The following is an 18,370-nucleotide window of genomic DNA, read 5'->3' as shown; positions in this document are numbered from 1 at the left end:
ATTTCTCCCTCTCCCTAAAATGTTCTCCCACCTTCATCTTAAGAACTGAGATCCAATAATTTGTTTAGGCCCTTATCCTATTTAGAAACATTAATTCATCCAATCAGGATTTAAAAAAAAACAGACACTAGGATGTGACGTAGGTGACCAAACAAATGTCTTGAGCAGCAAATCACAAATATTGCATACTCAAATGAACAATCTTGGGGCTCTAGCTGGGCACAGGAATAACCATCATATCCAGGATTGCAGGATAGGGGCCAGAGTGAGCAGTTCACAAACAATCCATTTAGGATTGCCAATTTTTGTTGGACATATTCCTGGAGGTTTCATCACATGACATAATCTTTAATTAAAGATTAATCTTTAATTCCTGGAGACTCCTGGACAAATTTGGAGTGTTGGCAACCCTAAATCCATTGGCTAGAAGTGTTCCACACAAAGCATTTAACCAGGTACAAATTGAGAATAAATCACCATGCCCTGACAATTTGCAAACAGAAAAGGGGGCTAAATGTTGTGAGGGAACCCAGGTAGCAGTTTTAGTCCAGTAGGGTTTTTCTTGTAGGATGGAGAAGGTGTTGGGGTATGTTTTTATATCTTGGCCATTGAGTCTGAACACAAGGGATCTATGTTGATTTCACATGTTCCTGTATTTAACTTTTACAGTATGGAAAATTCTGAGCATTTTATATATTTAAATGGTGACTTAAATCTTTAAAGGTTTCCTTTGTTCCTAAAGGGATATTAATGTATGTCCTGCCGCCATCACCACACCCAGAAATATATCAAACTCCTTTTAGAGAATGCTCTGGAAAAGGTATTCTTAGATTGCTTGAATTGCCCAACATAACTGCTATTGACACATCCTGTGAGAGAAACTGCCACTCCTATAATTGTTTCATTAAAATAAAACTTCATTTGATTGCATGAATGTATTTTTAACATCTCCTGGTAACGTAGAGTGCTGACAGTTAGAAGCTTTTAAGGGCTAGTCCCCTTTATGAGCATGATTGTCAGTTAGCAATCTGCCCCAAGTAACATGCAGCATGTAATTGAATGGCCCAGGGGCACAGCAGGGAACTGACTGTAACTCAGATGTGACCCCTGGTTCCACCTTGCTTCACAGGGAAAGTAACCTACCATGAGTCTTTATCAGAAGTAGATTACCTCCCCTGCCCTGCTGACTCAGCTATGCTCTTTGGAGCATTAGGAAGAGGTAAAGCCAAGGATCCACCCACTTCCCATCTCCAGAAGGAGGGGGAAGTAGTGGCACTGTGCTATTCCCCCCACTCTTCCCCTGGGTTTCAAGCCAGTGGAAACATTCCAAAGGTGTCCAGTGTCACCTGAAAATTAACATCTATGGAATTTGTTAAAAAATATGTAAGGTGAAAAGTTACCTTATTTATGGGGGACTCACAAAAATACTGAAAATGTGCTCCCCACTCACATTATTCAAAATACATTTTAATTAAAAAGTCATTAATCTGATAAATGATGAATATTTGCTGCAAGATTTGAAGTCTGTAGTACCAGAAAAATCCATAAACTGCTATGGATTGCATCACCAAGTGATTTTTTTTCCTTACCTGAAAATACTGCATTTCATTTCCATCAGAAAATTTAGGACAGCTCACATCAACTAAATATGAATAATTTTAACTACTGCTGTCAGATTGAAGGAAACACAAATGCAGACATGGTTCAGTTACCAGTAAGCTGAAAAGAAATCTACAGCTATGCTGAGTAAATTATTTAAAATTGTGCAGATTAGTTTAGCTGGAACAGAAAGCAGGCTTTCTCCAATCTTGAATTCTGGTTATTCTATCCAACTTCAGCCAAATAAATTGAATTCAGTACAAAATAGTTTCCATGGATGGAGACATTTAGAGAATTCCTTGGTTGTAAAGCCAATGACTCAGACGCTTACATCCCTAACTGGCAATAGATATGGAAGGCAGTTACTATCGGTCGTTCTCACTAGCACAGAACCTTGCTGCTCATAAATCATATAAGGTAGCCAGGCATTGGAGCTCTTCACCTCTCAGGATTCTCCCTGATGTCTATTCCATAGAATTGGAAACTCCTTAACTACAAGTCAAAACAAAAATTTCTGTACTGTCAGTTAAGTCAGTATTTTAAACGATAAATTGACTCAAAGTGTCATGGAAATTATTTTTAAAATACCATATTCAGATCAGAAATTAGATTATCTCGAAAAGATGGGGAAGTGGTACTCTTACCATGCTCTCACTTATGACACTTTGGTTTCTTAAATTTGTTTATAAGTTTATGGACTCAGGCCAATAAGCCAGGTCTACATTATCACAGCCACAATAGGAAAATACTCCAGTCATGGGATACAGTATGCATGTTTATCAGGTATAAAAACCATTCCAAGATAAGGGAAAGACAGTTGTATGAGTTATCCTTCCCTTCAGGATTAAAGTAACTCAAACACTAATTTTAAAGACAACAATATGACTTCTGCAGGCTGGCTGGCCTTGATGTGAATGATTTTTGTACTGAATCAGCTACAAACAGTGAAGGACCAAATAGTCCCATGCATACTGAGAACATCAGTACTAAAATGGTGTGTTGGAGTCCTGCATGCCAACCCCATTACAAAATGATTTCTTTTACATTATTTCTGGGTAAGGTTTTTGCATAGGACTCAGAGACACAGAATTCTTGAAAAAAATTACCCTGAAATTCTCTTATCACAGCCAGTCAAAAACTCAAATCAATGAGCTGGATACTCTGGCGCATGCAGGGCATTTTGCATTGCTCCACTGGAACAAAGCACTTCTAAGCACGAATTTAGCTATTAAAAGGGTAGATGAGACACACCATTGATGCTCCAGTGCTTCCTCCCGTGCCTGTGACTAGTGCAGAGGGGCATGTCCAGCTTGGTCCTGTTCTGATCCCTGGCTGCCACAAAGGTTTCTCAGAACCATTGGAAGTCAGCATAACTGGAGCAGCCTTTAGGTGATTGGACTAATGCCAGGATGACCCAAGGCTTATGGATACAAAAAGCAGACTTAGTGCCAATTTTGCATCACCTTCCTAAGCTGTACCGAGCACTCCTTCAGCTGCAGCCCAGGATCTAGCTCAATATCATTATCGGTTGAAAAAACAAGTGGTTCTTAGACTGATATTATAAAAAATAATTAAAAGAAAAGAATATTGTCCTGGAGGTGTTACTGGAAAGCAAGCAGCAGGACAGGCACTCTACACAGATACCCTGAGGTCCAAGAATCCTTGCAGAACTTTGGCCTCCAAGGTTCTGAGCTCATGGATCCCTTTCATCCCACTACTAACCTTCCCTTCTCTCAAAGTGAATGATGTGGCTTAGCTATTGCATAGTCACTCACATTAAAGTAATGGATCTATCTTCTAATATAGTGACAGTTATTACAAAACTGTGGTTACACTGCAATTACAATATAATTACACTGTGGTTATTCTTGTTTATAACAAATTACCACTAATTCATATAACTGGAAGTTTAAGAAGGTGACTGAATTACTTATATTATCCTTTTGGTTTTATAAGTAATTCATGTATTTTTGGAATCGTCATACATTAAGTAGATTTTATTTACACTGCAATTACTCTGTCACACAGTTAATTTTCCTAGTTATATGAATTACTAGCAATTATAGGTTTCACAAAGTATAACCATGGTGTAATTAAAGGCACCAAATTAGAAAGTGTAACTGACAATTTTGTGTAGTATTTTCCATGTTTGTTTTAAAATGTAAAAAAGCATGAAACTGACCAAATATACAAGCAGATCAATTCGTGATAGGATCTTTTTAGCTGAGGAACTTGCTGTTTGCTTGTGACTGGGGAGCTCTTCTAGCTGAAAATAATGCCAGAAATTAAATGGAAAGAAAGGAGAGCAAGGGTAAAGAGGGAAAAGGGCTCAAAAGCAGGAGAGTACTGTCCATTTGACATAGCAAATATGTAACTGTCATATCTCTTATCTAATGGAGAGGTCTAACTAACACTCCCAGCCATAGTTTAAATAATGTTTGAGTCTAGGAATGGAGAGCCGTGTTTGGCAACCATAAAAAAGAGGAGATTTTAATAGGAGAACCGTGATGTATGATGTTTTGCTTGTGCATTCATAGTAACATTTTCCAGGTGGAATATGACAAGTTATCCACTGGAACAAAGTGGCCAAGGAAAATCATAAAATGCTGACCTGCTGACCTTGACTTTTCTTTAAGTTCTCTAATACTGCACTGAAAACATATGTAGCAACAAAACACAAAATTACATCCACAGCTTTTTAAGTGTGGTATGATTTTGCATCGTGATAGACAATGTAAAGGTAAATGTGAAATAAAGATTTAAATTGAAAGTCTCCTGTGATGTATGTGTAGGTTTATTTTGTCCAACAAGTGAAAACAAGTTTTTATTACTTCCATAACAAGCACAAATAGTTGCAAACTTCTTCACTACAGTAGAAAGATAATGGTGTTAGAAAGTTGAGGGTGGTGATGGGGAACCATCTTGTTCACATTTTGGTTCTTTTACAAAAGAAAATATTTTTTTAAAAATTGAATTCAATTAAATATATTGGTTAGCCTGTATATCTGTGATATTTGGGTAACTTCAAAGAGGGTATTATCTGCTGACTTCTGACAGGTATAGCCACATTGTTATCCACCTTGTTAGTCATAATACTAAGAATGGGCAAACTGGCTTATGCCAAATAAAACTAGACTTTCATTGAACCCTAACCATCTTTAAGTTTCAGATCAGTTTGGTGTCACAGATTCACACTTTGTAAGACTACTTTCCAAAGCCACTGCTTTTCAGGATACAGTGTGTAATCTGTAATTTAATTCGAGCAGATCAGAGGACGGCAATTACATTTTGTGGCAACTTTTGAAGTTTCAAAATTTGTTTTCACTCCTCAGTGGAACAAAACCCAAACCTTTCAAATGTTTTCTCAAAAACATGTGTGTCCATAGCCTAATGATTAGGGTGCTGCCCTGGGATGTGGGAGACTCAGATTCAAGTCCCTGGTCTGCCTGACTCAGAGCAGAGTTTTTCATCCCAGGTCATTCTAAATCATGCATAGCAGGATCTTCCACATCCCAGCCCAGTACCCTAGTCTCTCATCAGTAGAGTCAGTCTTTCTCTCTCTGAGGAAAATTCAGTGGAAACTGATTCATCTCTGCAAAACACTTCAGTAAAACCAAATATTTAGGCAAAAAAGTTCTAACCAGCTCTAACTATAAGTTACATTCTTTTTTCCTGAATGTATGACCATAAATTTGGCTGCATTCAAATGTATATTTTTCAGATGTGCACAGCTTAACAAGTACGCAGGTATGTGTTTGGTAAAGGTTACTAACACAGACATGTGTTTTGTATGCAAGACTCTAGTGAACATTTTTTCGAGCATAGTACACAGTGTGGCAAGGGACTACTATTATAACAGATAACAACAGTTCTGTCCACTATCTCTTAATTAAAAGTCTTATTTTTTCTAGTATGTGTACAGCCATAAGTTTTTTTGACAAAGAGGTACTACATAGAAATCTGAAGATTCATGTATTCATACATAAAAATGCACAGAGTGTATTTCCATCAGTGTAACTAGAGTCAGAGTGGAGGGACGGTTATTGACTAGGCACTAGAGGAAGACACGCTGGAAGCAACATGGACAGAGCAGCACACAGCTTTTAATAAAGTTCCCCTTGTTCAACGTAACATGCAGTTAGCTTCACTCTTTGCTAATGAAACATGGTGGCAGAATCTGAGCTTTGAGTTCTTTTAAGTTCAGGAACTGACAGCATGAGCAATGCTACTTGTTCTGTAGCCTCCCCGGGGGACTTTGCAGGCACAATCCTAACCCAGCAATGGACCTGGTGGAAGGAGAAGTTCGAGCTGTACACAGCTTGGCCATACAGGAGAACAATAGCAGCTGGAAAGTAAAACTGTTAGTTTACTTTACTCGAAACAAGGCACCACTATGTAGCTCACCACTGCCTCAAGCCTCATAGCAGTCCTAGGAGACCTGGGGACTTATTGCCTCCCAAAGTGGAATGAAACTATGGAACGAAACAGATTTTTCAATACAGACCAATCCAAAGGGGAGGGGGCAGACCCCTGAGGCATACTGACTGCTACATGTAATTTTGGGGACTTGACAGACTCCTTAATTTGGGACAGAATAGTCTGCAGCAGTTAGGATCACCACCTACAGGAGCAGCTGTTCCAGGAAGGTGATCTTGCATTAGACAGATGCTTAGACATGTGGCATGTAGCAGAAGCCTCAAGAGAAAGGATAAAAGTCACAGGAGGCACAACACCCCCAGAATTACATACGGTGAGACTACAGCAAAGGAGACAGGTGGTCAGGCTTCCATATCCATAGTGAGATGCATTTAATGTGGGAGTCAGCAAGAGCAGGGAAAGAAGAAGTGCCCCACACTAGGACAGCATTACAAGGAATGTGGCAAGTTGAACCATCTTAGCAGGGTGTACAAGAGTAGAGGAAGTTACCAGAAAGATTCAGTCTGACTTATGCTGTGATGTATTCATTTCTTGTGTATTTTTAGTCACATCATAATAAAGGACTTTTCCCTTTGTAAGCATACTGAGTTTTTTTGCTTCTTGCAATATTATTTTAAATATCTCTTTTGGGGGTCTTTTTACATTGACAGAATCTCTCTCAACATGTAATAATTTAATTTCCTTTAAAACTCTGTGTCAAAAGTGCTTTGCATGTTGGAACAAAACTGAATATTTTGACAATCCCAGAAGATGGGAGTGAAGATACTCCAGAGATTGGTACATTCTGAATTCATTTTGCTGGTAATTACTGGAGCGTAAAAAAGTATCTGAATATTACAGTATTAAAAAAATTGGTGGGGGAAGGATTCCACACCAAATAATAATAATAATAAAAATAATAATTAAATAATAAACAATAGTGGAATTGAACAGCTTTCACTGAGTTTGAGAATTGTTATTTTTTCCTTTTTTTTGACAAACATGTTTGCTCTGAATAAAATTGTTTAGTAATTTTGGGGTTTCTTTCCTGTTTCTCTAACTCCACACACACACACACACACACACACACACACCCGTTTCCAGTTGGACAAAGTAAATAAATGAGAGAAAGTATTTTTCCCTCTCTCTTTTTAGCTTTCACCACTTTTCCCATTGTGGGGATATAGGGAATACAAATGGAGAGAAAGTAGGAGTTTCCCCACTTTTTAAAAAACAATTTAATTTTTTTCATTTTGAAATTTAATAGAAAATGAAAAAGCCAAAAATGTCATCATTGACAAAATACTGTTTCTCAATAAAATAACTTAAATTGAAAAAAAAAATTTGACCAGCTCTAATGAGTATATTCCATTGAAATTTGGTTTAAATGATGAGGGGAGGGGAAAGAAAAGCATCTCAGAGGAGATTAGCAGAAAATTTAAAATAAGTAACCATCACAGTATTTTAACTTGAACCTCCTTCATGTCCCTGTGTGTTCATTACACCAACATAGACCCAATTACTGATTCCATTCTTGCACCACCTTACACATTACTTTTTAATTAAGCACACTCTATTTATCTAATTTTAGATGTCTCCCTTATACTGCCCTGCCAATGTGATTCAAACCTATTCTGGAGGGGACTTACTTCAGGGGTGAGACGTTAGTTCAGCTTCCATGCCACCATTGCCCATTCTTTCAACTGCTGAGCTCACCAAGATGGATTCCAGTAAGTGACAACTTTTGTACTGTTTACGATGTAGGCAGGTATCCAGCCGTAAAGAATCAGATTGAGGTCACCAAACTCATTTTGCACAGGAAACTGAACAGCTGCCACATAATAGCACCCCTTAAAAACACCAAGTCTGGGCTAGATTTTAATCCTGAAGACGAAAGGCTACATATCACATTGCTAATGCCCTGAGCCATCTAATAATGCCAGTCCCTTCCTTTACTGAAATTATGAGAACATATGAATTATGCAGGAAAATGTGATTCTGTTGATGAATCATTGTTCTTGACCGGGATTATTGTGCTCTGTATTAAACATTAAAGCCACTATTAGCAGAAGCACTTAAAATTACAGAAGAAAGTTATTGGCATTATGCCCTGAATTCCTGTCATTAGGCTTTCAAGACTCTGTGTTGCTTCTGGAAAAATTAAACTTATGACAGGTTGTTTTTTTTAAATGACATTTTACTTATGAAGATACCAAAATCTTCCTATTAATACAGTTGGGCCAAAAGGATTTTTTTAGCTTGTAATAGGGAGGAAATGTGGTAACAATTTCTAGGCATAATTTAGATTGAAAAGGGCAGCTGTTATCTCTTACTTGTCAACTGTATTTACTGAGTAATAACTTTGTAGGAGAAAATCTTTCACACAGTAGTTACATTTCTCACATTGTTTTAAGAATCAATTGATAATTAATTATCAGATAACTGAACCTGGGGGAAGTAAGTCATTTTGGTCCTGCAATGTTACTTTCAAAAAAACAAGCAAAACCATACTATTTAGATGGAGGGCACCGTGTAATGATTTGCCAAGGGCTACATAATATTGCATGCTGCTGTCCTGATAAAGGATTTGGTCAAACTGATATTAGCCTTGGTCAGTTAAAAAGCAGAGATTGTTGAGGCTGAAGACCCTGGTGATGGGAGCTGAAGTCACTCCCTAGCGCCTTGGCACCAAACAGAAACTGAAGAGGCTTTTAGATCCAGACAGAAAGTATTGCTTGGGGGTTTGCCTGTACGGAACTCTAACTCAAGTGCTATTCACATGTGTGTTAAGGGGATGAGTTTTCTCTTGCTTCACTCAAGAAAAGAAAAGAAAAGAAAAGAAAAGAAAAGAAAAGAAAAGAAAAGAAAAGAAAAGTTCAATATCCTAAAATTTTACTAAAAGGAAAATCAATATTTCAAGGGGAGTGAAATCACATTGAACAAACTGGCCAAAAATTTCATGTGTATTTTCCTGAAAAGCTTTTTCTCTAACTTTACCCAGTTCTCTCAATGAGACCTAGGCAAAATGGTACCACTTATTAAGCACTGGTATTCTACTTAGACAGAGAAAATACATCCAATAACACTGCAATTATTTTTTAAAAATTGTCAGTTTAACTTTCTTCACCACAGGCCTAGTAAAAACTTTCCCAGATTAACAATAGTTTTCTAATTTTTAAAGTTAGATTTGCAATCAGTCATCCACTATACCTGGATTAATTCAAACAACTCCTAGTAAATTTGTCTGACAACTATGATTAACTCTTTATGACTATATTGTGATACACTTACAATTGGACTACTCGTGAATATGAGAATAAATCTAATCCTTAATTATCATGTTAAGGAGCTTGACTTGACCGCATGCTGCCCCAAAAGTTTATTTTTTTAAATTTATTTTATAAATTATTCATTTATAATTAAAGCTGGTCAAAAACAATGTATTTAAAATGTTGTGGAAAATAGAATATAATATTTTTTGTTTTCATTCAAAATTTTCACTGTTTTGTTATGTTTATAAAAAGGCTAAATATTTTTGATTATCAAAACAAAAAATAAAAACATTGCAGTAAAATCTAAATTTTCTTGTGAAAATCCATTTTTAAATTAAGGAAAAGGTTCACAATTATTTTTACTAGATCTAGTTATTATTTCTGTTATAATAGTATTATATTAGTTGTCGAAGAACTTACTCTTTCCTCGGGAAATAATCCCATTACGCCCACATTGCTGCAGCTACGCTTCTACCAAGTCCTTTTTATGCTGCCGGGCTGTTTTCGTTCTATATAGAAGTCATTTTTTGGATATAGTGCACAGAGGCATAGCGAGCGCCCTCCGTACCCTCCGACCGGAGGGGCCCCGCAAGGAAGGGGGCCCCTAAAAGTGGCAAAAAAAATGTAAGGGGCCCCGCCCGGACATATGTTCGGAGGGGGCCACGTTCTTTGTTGCTACGGCCCTGATAGTACATCACAAACTCAAACCACAAATAAAACCTGAATGCCAAAATACACGGTTAACCTAACCTTGGTTAGGCAAACTTAACAATTACTAAACTTTAGCAACTTGAAGTCTACATAGGTATGTGTTTATGTGTAAGAAGTTGCCTGGCTGGTTTAAATCTTCACAGGATATTTACAACTTAATCAGGTCTGTCTTTGTCACTTCAATACATATATATTTCAGTTCTACGTCCCGTGCATATATTCAGAAATGTATTAAGAGGGCAACAACATTTTGATGATTCACTGTCTGACTTAAAATTGCTTCACAGGAACAGCAATAGGAACAGGTTAGGGTTTTGGGGTTTTTTACCTTCTTCAAACTGCTTTTTAATTAAACTAGTCTAATACATACCCTGTCAGTTTTCCCTTCAGTTTGAACACTGGTACGACTGTGTGCATCATAGTCTTCTTCAAGGTCCGATATATCTTCCAATTCCTCTGGCGTCTAAGAGAAGAGCAAGACAAAAATGATGTTATTCTGTTTTATAGTTAGCAACTGTAATATTAGATAACATCAAAAATATATTAAACCTGTCCTGTGTCCACTTAAAAGACCAACAAAAATCAATTTGCAGAGTTGTGCTATTAGTAAATGTTACAAAAAAAAGTCTGAAAAAATTTGGATTATATCATAATAGCCATTTTATGGTAGTAGGTTCTGTTTTGGAGAAGACATTTAGTAAATTGTCTGTGTTTGCATGTATTCTAGTCTGGCATTATTGCTACTAGAGCTTATATTACAGGGAACCCCTATGTGATCAGAGATGGATGAGATTTAGCCAGCGTTTTCATTAATAAAAAGAAAAAAATTCAATTTCTCTTCACTTCAAAGAAATATCTATCTATGTCATCCGCCCATTGCTACATAAGGAAGAGAAGACTTGCCATACCAGATCAGACCAGTGGCCATCTAGCCCAATATCCTGTCAGTAACAGTGTCCACATGAGGTATTTAAGAGGAAGGTAGACTATTGTGAAATAATTTGCCCAAAGAGGAAATTTCTTCCTAACCCCCCATCAATTAGTGGTTGGCTTATGCCCAGAAACATCAGAGTTTGTATCATTTACTTTTCTTTAAAAAAAAGTTATTATCCTATCCTATCTAATGTAACTCTGGATGTTCTCATTATCTACTAAATGTCCAACCTCTTTTTGAAGCCTATTGAACTTTTAGCCTCAGAGATACCAAGTGCCATGGGTTAATTATGCACTGTGAGAAAGAGCATTTCTTGTTATCAGTTTTGAATTTGTTGTCTTTCAGTTTTATTGAATGTCTCAGGTAACTCAGGCCATGTGCAGAAATCCTGAATTATACTCCAAATAATCCAGCAAATAAGACAATATGGATGTGGCTGCAGAAAAGTTGTAAAAAAACAAAACAAACCACAAACTTTGCTGTTTTACAGTACCAGTCCAAAGAAACTATGTAAGCAAATAAAAACATGAAATTCTTGTGATCGTGAAGTGTACAAGATTAGACATTGGCTGTTAAAATGAGCTGGAGAGCTCGGTAATTAATAGAAAAGAGATTTCTATTGGTGCACTCCAATTTACATGAAGAAAAAAAAAAGAGACTCTGGGACGATGCACAGTTACTGACAGATCCATTATGAAGAGATTAATCCTACTGTAGGAGTAGTTGCCTGAACTAACTCCATAGTTTCAGTCAGAAAGAAATATGTATGTATAGCTCCTAAGATTTGAGCACTGCCCTAAAACTTAATCTTTGTCGGATGCCCAAAATGAACTACTCAGGGGAATAAATTTCACCCACTATGCAAAATAATGTTTCTAGGAGATAAGTTACCTGAATCCAGTGTATAGTTTGACACCAGTAAATTGCAAGCTCTGGAAAATGTGTCCAGATTTAATAAGAAAACAATATTCACAGCCTCTACTATATATGATCAACTGTTCAGGCAAATATGATTGTAAAGCCTACAGCATTTAAGACTCTTTTCATTTGTAAAATAAATAAATAAAATATGAGTTGTTACAGTGAGACAGAAGGCTCAGAGGATTAGTAATGTGTTGTGAAGTCTTTTAGCTTTAGGTCACTGGTTAGAATTCTGTGTAAGTCAATAATAACTAAAAGTTGTTACCATCTAAATGCTTTTTGACAGCCCACAATGTGAACTAAGTCAGATTCTTAGTGGACATATCTCCATTCAAGTAAAACCACCCCCACCAGAATCAGAACTAATCGAGACCCCAGTAGAAAGTCTTGGTAGGGAGGCGAAGAATTGAAGGGCATAAAAAACAAACTACCATTTAGCTCCCCAAAATTACATTGGCTGGATCACAAAGATAGGCAGTCCTAGAGCTATGCCAATAACTGATTTTTTGTTTTTTGTTTTTTGTAAGCTCTGAAAAATTGAAAAGAGAGTTCATTTTCGGTTGATTTGAAACAATATTTTTAATTTGTCTTTGGTGAGTCAAAATGTAGAAAAATAATGTTTTGAGATGAATTAAATGTTTCATTTTCATTTCAAGCTTTTACAAACTTTTTAAATAAAACTGAAGGAAATTTCAAAATGACAAGTTTCAAATGGAAAAATTAAAATGTTTCATTTCAAAAATGTAGAAACAATGTGTTTTTTTTATTTAATGGGTTTTTTTTCAACCATAACAATGATAAAAAGTTGACATGAATTCAGGAAATGTTATTGTGGATCCAAATCTGCATTTTCCGCCAAAAAAAATTTGGCCAAAAAATTTTACCCAGATCAAGTCAGTCCTGATCTAGTTTTAAGGTGCATAACAACCAAACAGGGCTAGAAATAATTCTCCCATTCTAAAGTTATGACACTTTTGTTTCTTCTCATAGTAAAACACAAGATATTGGACCTTACATTTATTACATTAAGTATAAAAAACTATTGTAAATAATTTTTAGATTTTTCTAAACATTAGTTAATTGTTTTTCTCCACCTCTGAGGACTGTACAATTGGACTCATGGTAGAAAGGCAGCATGGCTTAATAAGTGAAAGAAATAAAAATGTACCTATAAAAATGTTTGAAAGTCAAACATTTCCCAAATAGTTTTTCTGTAAAATATATGGAATATACAGAATACTTGGTGGTGTGGTATAAAGGTTTTACTGGCATGAACTTGGAATGATCTCATTACTCACAAGTGAGCTATTTAGGTCATCCCAAGTGACTTTCAGTAAAGCCTTTAACCACACCAAACCATCATATATTCTCTACATGCCACATATTTTACAGAAAGACTATATCAGAAATATTTGAGAGAGTTTTTCAAAATTTTATTGATGGTATTTTTCATTATTTCTCTAAAGGCAAACTAACTTAGTATCATAAGCCTAAGTGTAGATGCCTTGGAGGGTGAAGGGGAGAGGGAAATGACATTTATTTAAGAAATCGCTGAATAAAATATACTCTGAAAAAGGTTTTCTATACATTATAATGTCACGCTTCAGATCCATTCAGCACATTGGATGACACATGAGGACTAAAAGACTGTAATCACTGGAAGAGGAAGGGAAGATTCCTAGCTTTCTAATGGTCACCGGTAGAATGATAGAAGCTTTGTAACTGGATCCAGCCTCAAGTTCTCTTGTATGTCTGAGGAATACTGGATGACCCCACTAGCACTGGATTTTGTCCAGGCACCCCATATTTGTCCTGACATAAATATCAGTCTTCAGGCTGATCTAATTTATTCTGTCAACAGACCTCAGCAATCATTCCAACAGCTGGGATCAGCTGGGCATAAAGATTCACTCGTCCAAGTTCCCTTTTTCATAGCCAAAGGACACACTATAATAGCTCTGTGCCACTCAAAGATTATTCTGCCCAAGTATTTTTAGTAATGGGTTTAAGAGCAGCTTTAATTAACATGCATTCCGAGTCACCTGTGCCCCATGAGATATTGTTGAGTAAGGAAATTCATAAACATGACTATTTCCAATTTAAGAATTCCTTCTTTTTTCTGTGAACAAAATGCTTGGAACAGTTTATAGGATATGTATTTTCTTAGTTTACATCAATATTTTTCAATATAGAAATAATAAATTGCTATTACGTTGAGCTAATCAAACAGTTTTTCATAAAATAATACATTTTTCAACCAATTGTAATACCATCTTTAACTTTTTGGAGTTTAGAAATTGAAGGTTTAGGTAAGTTATAAAAAAAACCATTTATATTTGTACAGCTCTCCTATAATATTTTACCCTCAGCAATCAAATTGAGAAACTGCTAAATTTTGACAGTTTATCTGTTAAAATTTCCCATCTATTCCATCAAAGATGCATCCAAAATACGTCGCTGTCTATTTAGGAGTATTATTACAGTATTACTGCTGAAGTGCTGCACAAGTAATAAGAATGCATTTTCCCTTCCAGACTTGAGTAGAATGAGATTACCATTGCATTCTCACTGTTTTTCCTCATGAGACATTTCACCCATGCTGAAGGCTATAAATTATGATTATATTCATAGCCAAGTCCAGTATTGATGCATTTTACACCTTGCTGACATTATGCTCGCTCTAAGGTGCAACAGTAAGTCAATCGTACTTCATCCAGATGAATTGCAACCCTGAGCTAAGCTTTGGATTTGATTTTATTACATAAAAGACCCCTTCTGATGACATATCCCCTATATTTGATTTACTAGTAGCATCTTAGGTATAATAATGAATAAAAATATGCTCGACTTTAATATTCAGATATTCGCATACCTTTAGTATTTCCAGATTATCTTTTCAAAAACTGATCAATGTGCTACTTTGTTTATTTGGTTTTTAATCCAAGAATATAGAACAAAGAGTTTGGCTGCTTTTTAACAATGTTATCCAGGAATTCATTTTAATACAAAAAAATTTCCAAACAATTGTCCAGTCAGCTTTTTCCAAACACATCTATTAAGCCATCAGAATAGTAATAAGGGGCACAGCCAAAAAACACCACCAAAATTTAAAAAAAATAAAAGACCAAAAAACCCGAAGAAAATTTAGAGCAAAGGCTAAATCTCAAGGTAGGCATTGTCTTAAATTTGCCATAGTGTATAAACAAATAGGCACAATGGTGTGACTGAAGGAGGATATATCAGCCTAATATCTAGCTTTGAATTTAGCCATGACTCTCAATTTTAAGGCTTTTTTTTCTTTGTATGTGTGGTTTTATGTTTTCTTGGTTTCTGTGCTGCCTGTATATTGATCACTGCAACTGGAATCAGAGGACGCCTGTTTCACGGAAGGACTATTATTGAGGGGACACCAGGAAAACAGGGAATGCAGGGAGTTAGGCTGGAAACAACACAGTCACATGGACACAGCAGTCCAGAAGGTTTAATGAAGTTCATTTGTTCAGCTTAACCTCTGCTCAGCCTCTCTTTGCTAATCAAATGCTCCTGTATCAAGTAATTCTTTTTCAAAATAAATGTTAAAATATGGTGAAGTAACAGCTCATTAGGCATCATTGAGCAAGATTCTGATCCCAATTGTACCAGTGCAAATGTGGAGTAACTGCACTGCAATGAATAGGGTTACTCCATAGTTACTCTGGTGTGATTAAAATCTGGTCTACTACATTCTACTTTGAAAACACCAATGAAAAGAGACCACTCTAATTTATTTGTTCTATTCTGGATATTTGGTTAAGTGACAAAGTTTGACACATTTAGTCATGTTACGCAGCATCTTGCTCCACAAGTGATCCCATTAACCTCAGTGGAACTACTCATGGAGTAAGTTACTGTTCAATGTGAGTTAATGGTGTCAGAATCTGGCCCTAGACCAGGGATCGGCAACCTTTGGCAGTGGGAGCTGCAATCTGCTGAACCTGCGGACGCTGCAGGTAAACAAACCATCCTGGCCCGCCATCGGATTTCCCTGATGGGCCACGTGCCAAAGGTTGCCGATCCCTGCCCTAGACAATCCTGTAGGGTACACATATTTGACGTATTACTTACCAGCCATTCTTGACTTGCAGCACCATATTTTAAACTTGAATTATACAAATACTTACTGCCAAGCACTGTGTTTATATATATAGATGTGGGGGAAGGAGGAAACATGCAGACCATATTTGTCTAAAACTACTTTAAAACATAGTGATAAAAAGTTGGCGACCAACTTGTAATTTATTAAAAGTGGCTGTGATAAAAGTAATGTCAGATACACAGTGGCAAAATATTAAAAGTTTAAGTCAGTTATAAACAGGAAAGGTTAATTTTCCTAGCCATAAAGAAGGGAGGTTGATCAAAACCCCTTCATGACACCTCCAAGCAGTGACATCCCCAAGGCTGACAAAATGAAGCAAGAGGTGACACCTGGAGAGAAAGGCCTGGAGGCAATCCATCACCCACTCTCTTCTAACCTATGTGGATTTTGTTGGAGGCCTTCTCCCTGCTCCATTTTTCTCCTGTCCATGGGACATGCTGGGGCCTCCATTGAACACAGAGGTAGTGCTAATTCTACATGTCACTGTCCGGTTATTGCAAGAGCTGAGTAGAATTTTTTTTTCTGCTGAAAATTTTGACTTTTGCTGAAAACCAAAAATCTGCAACCCCATTTTTTTTGGTCCAAAAATTGCTAAAAAACAAACAAATTTCAAGTTACTGGTTTTCTGATGAAAAAAATAAAAATGTTCAAGGAAACAGACATTCTGAAAACTTTTATTTAGTTGAAACCTCATTTTTCATTGAAACAAATGTTGACAGAACATTTTTGAGTACCCCTAGTTATTGCTGATCAATAATGTACCTCCGTTGTGCCTCTCTTTGCTTCTACCAGCAACACATCATTACAGCTGAGAGATAAACATGCTCAGCTCCTCAAAGGAGCCTGACTCCGATTGATTCCAATGGGAATTAGAGCTCCTCAATATCTTTAAAGTTCTGGCCCTCAGTTCATGCCTCCTTTTCCTCCCTGCTGTCTCTGTTTCTTCTCCAGCTCTATTGCACTGAGGGGTACAGCAGGGACCAGGGAATTTATAAGAAGAAAGTGAGAGGGAAAGAAGAAGAGATAGAGCCCTGAGCAGACAGCTGGAGCTATCCTTCAGAGAAGCTCTAATACCCAGGAGAAGGAATTGAGGGGGAAACTCTGCCTCTTTCCTGACCTGAATAACAGCGACATTAGGACAAATGTATGAATGTCAGTCAGTATCAGTGACACCTGGCAAATATGGGACTGCATCTAGCTGCCTAGAGCTTTGCTATCCACATCTCTAAGCCTTAGGATTCTCCTGGATCAGAAGTGGCTCTCTCCTACACATCATTCGAAGTGCCCAGCAACTCTTCCAGAACCCCCTCCTGTGCTACAAACAGGGGCGGCTCCAGGCACGCGCGCACCAAGGGCGTGCCTGGGGGCGGCAAGCTGCAGGGGACGAACTGCCAGTCACCGTGAGGGCGGCCCCCAGGCTGCCTTCGGCGGCACGCCTGCGTGAGGTCCGCAGGTCCCGCGGCTTCGGCAGCAATTCGGCGGCGGGTACACCGAAGGGGCGGGACCGGCGGACCTCCCGCAGGCGTGTCACCGAAGGCTGCCTCACTGCTGTGCTTGGGGCGGCAAAATACATAGAGCCGCCCCGGCTACAAAGGATGTAGGAGGAGTCCTTCTTACACCAGCTATTTTTACTGGTTTTCAGCAATACCACTTAGGGTAACCAGATGTCCCTATTTTATAGGGACAGTCCCGATTTTGGGGGCTTTTTCTTATATAGGCTCCTATTACCCCCCCACCGCATCCCAATTTGCTGTCTGGTCGCCCTAATACTTAATTCACTGTGTATAATTTAGTCACACAATTTTCTGGGAGGAAAAAAAATCTACTATACATGATCAGCACATGAGTTTTAGAACTGTCACCAAGCAGTTTCCTCCAGGGCAAGCAATAGCACTTCTTCTGATTTACAACTATTTCCATCACAAATTTGACCTTTAAACCCCAGTTCTTCAGCAATGGCCTTCTTTTGAACAGGCCAACTATATTATACACCTCTACCTCAATATAACGCTGTCCTCGGGAGCCAAAAAATCTTACCGAGTTATAGGTGAAACCGCATTATATTGAACTTGCTTTGATCCACCGGAATGCGCAGCCCTGCCCCCCCGGAGCACTGCTTTACCGCGTTATATCCAAATTCATGTTATATTGGGTCGCATTATATCGTGGTAGAGGTGTATATGTATATAAAAAAACATGAAAAGTGTATTTTCTCCCCCATCCCAATTTACTTTGCATTATTAAATAATTACGTATTTTTCACTTTCATTTTTCAAAATAATTCGCCTTTGCTCACCACTTTTCCCTGGAAAAAGTTAACAGGACAAGAGGGAGGGTAACAGCCAGGTTGGAGCACAGAACGGCCTTATGTTCAAGTCTTGA

At 37.5% G+C, this 18,370-nt stretch overlaps 1 protein-coding gene across 1 annotated transcript in view; it reads right to left on the bottom strand.

The window, feature by feature from the left end:
- The window catches only part of CTNNA3 (catenin alpha 3), a 968,742-nt gene that overhangs the window by 97,909 nt on the left and 852,463 nt on the right, over nt 1–18,370 (bottom strand). The window contains exon 13 of the mRNA XM_029911396.1: nt 10,369–10,461. Coding sequence (XP_029767256.1) covers nt 10,369–10,461 — 93 coding nt within the window. The remainder of the gene's footprint in view (nt 1–10,368; nt 10,462–18,370) is intronic.

Source organism: Terrapene carolina, unplaced genomic scaffold, assembly GCF_002925995.2.
Source record: "Terrapene carolina triunguis isolate 2854851 unplaced genomic scaffold, T_m_triunguis-2.0 Scaffold95, whole genome shotgun sequence".
In the NCBI taxonomy this organism is placed as follows: Eukaryota; Metazoa; Chordata; order Testudines; family Emydidae; genus Terrapene; species Terrapene triunguis.
Note: the sequence above shows the minus strand (reverse complement) of the source record. Positions and strands in the feature narration are given on the sequence as shown.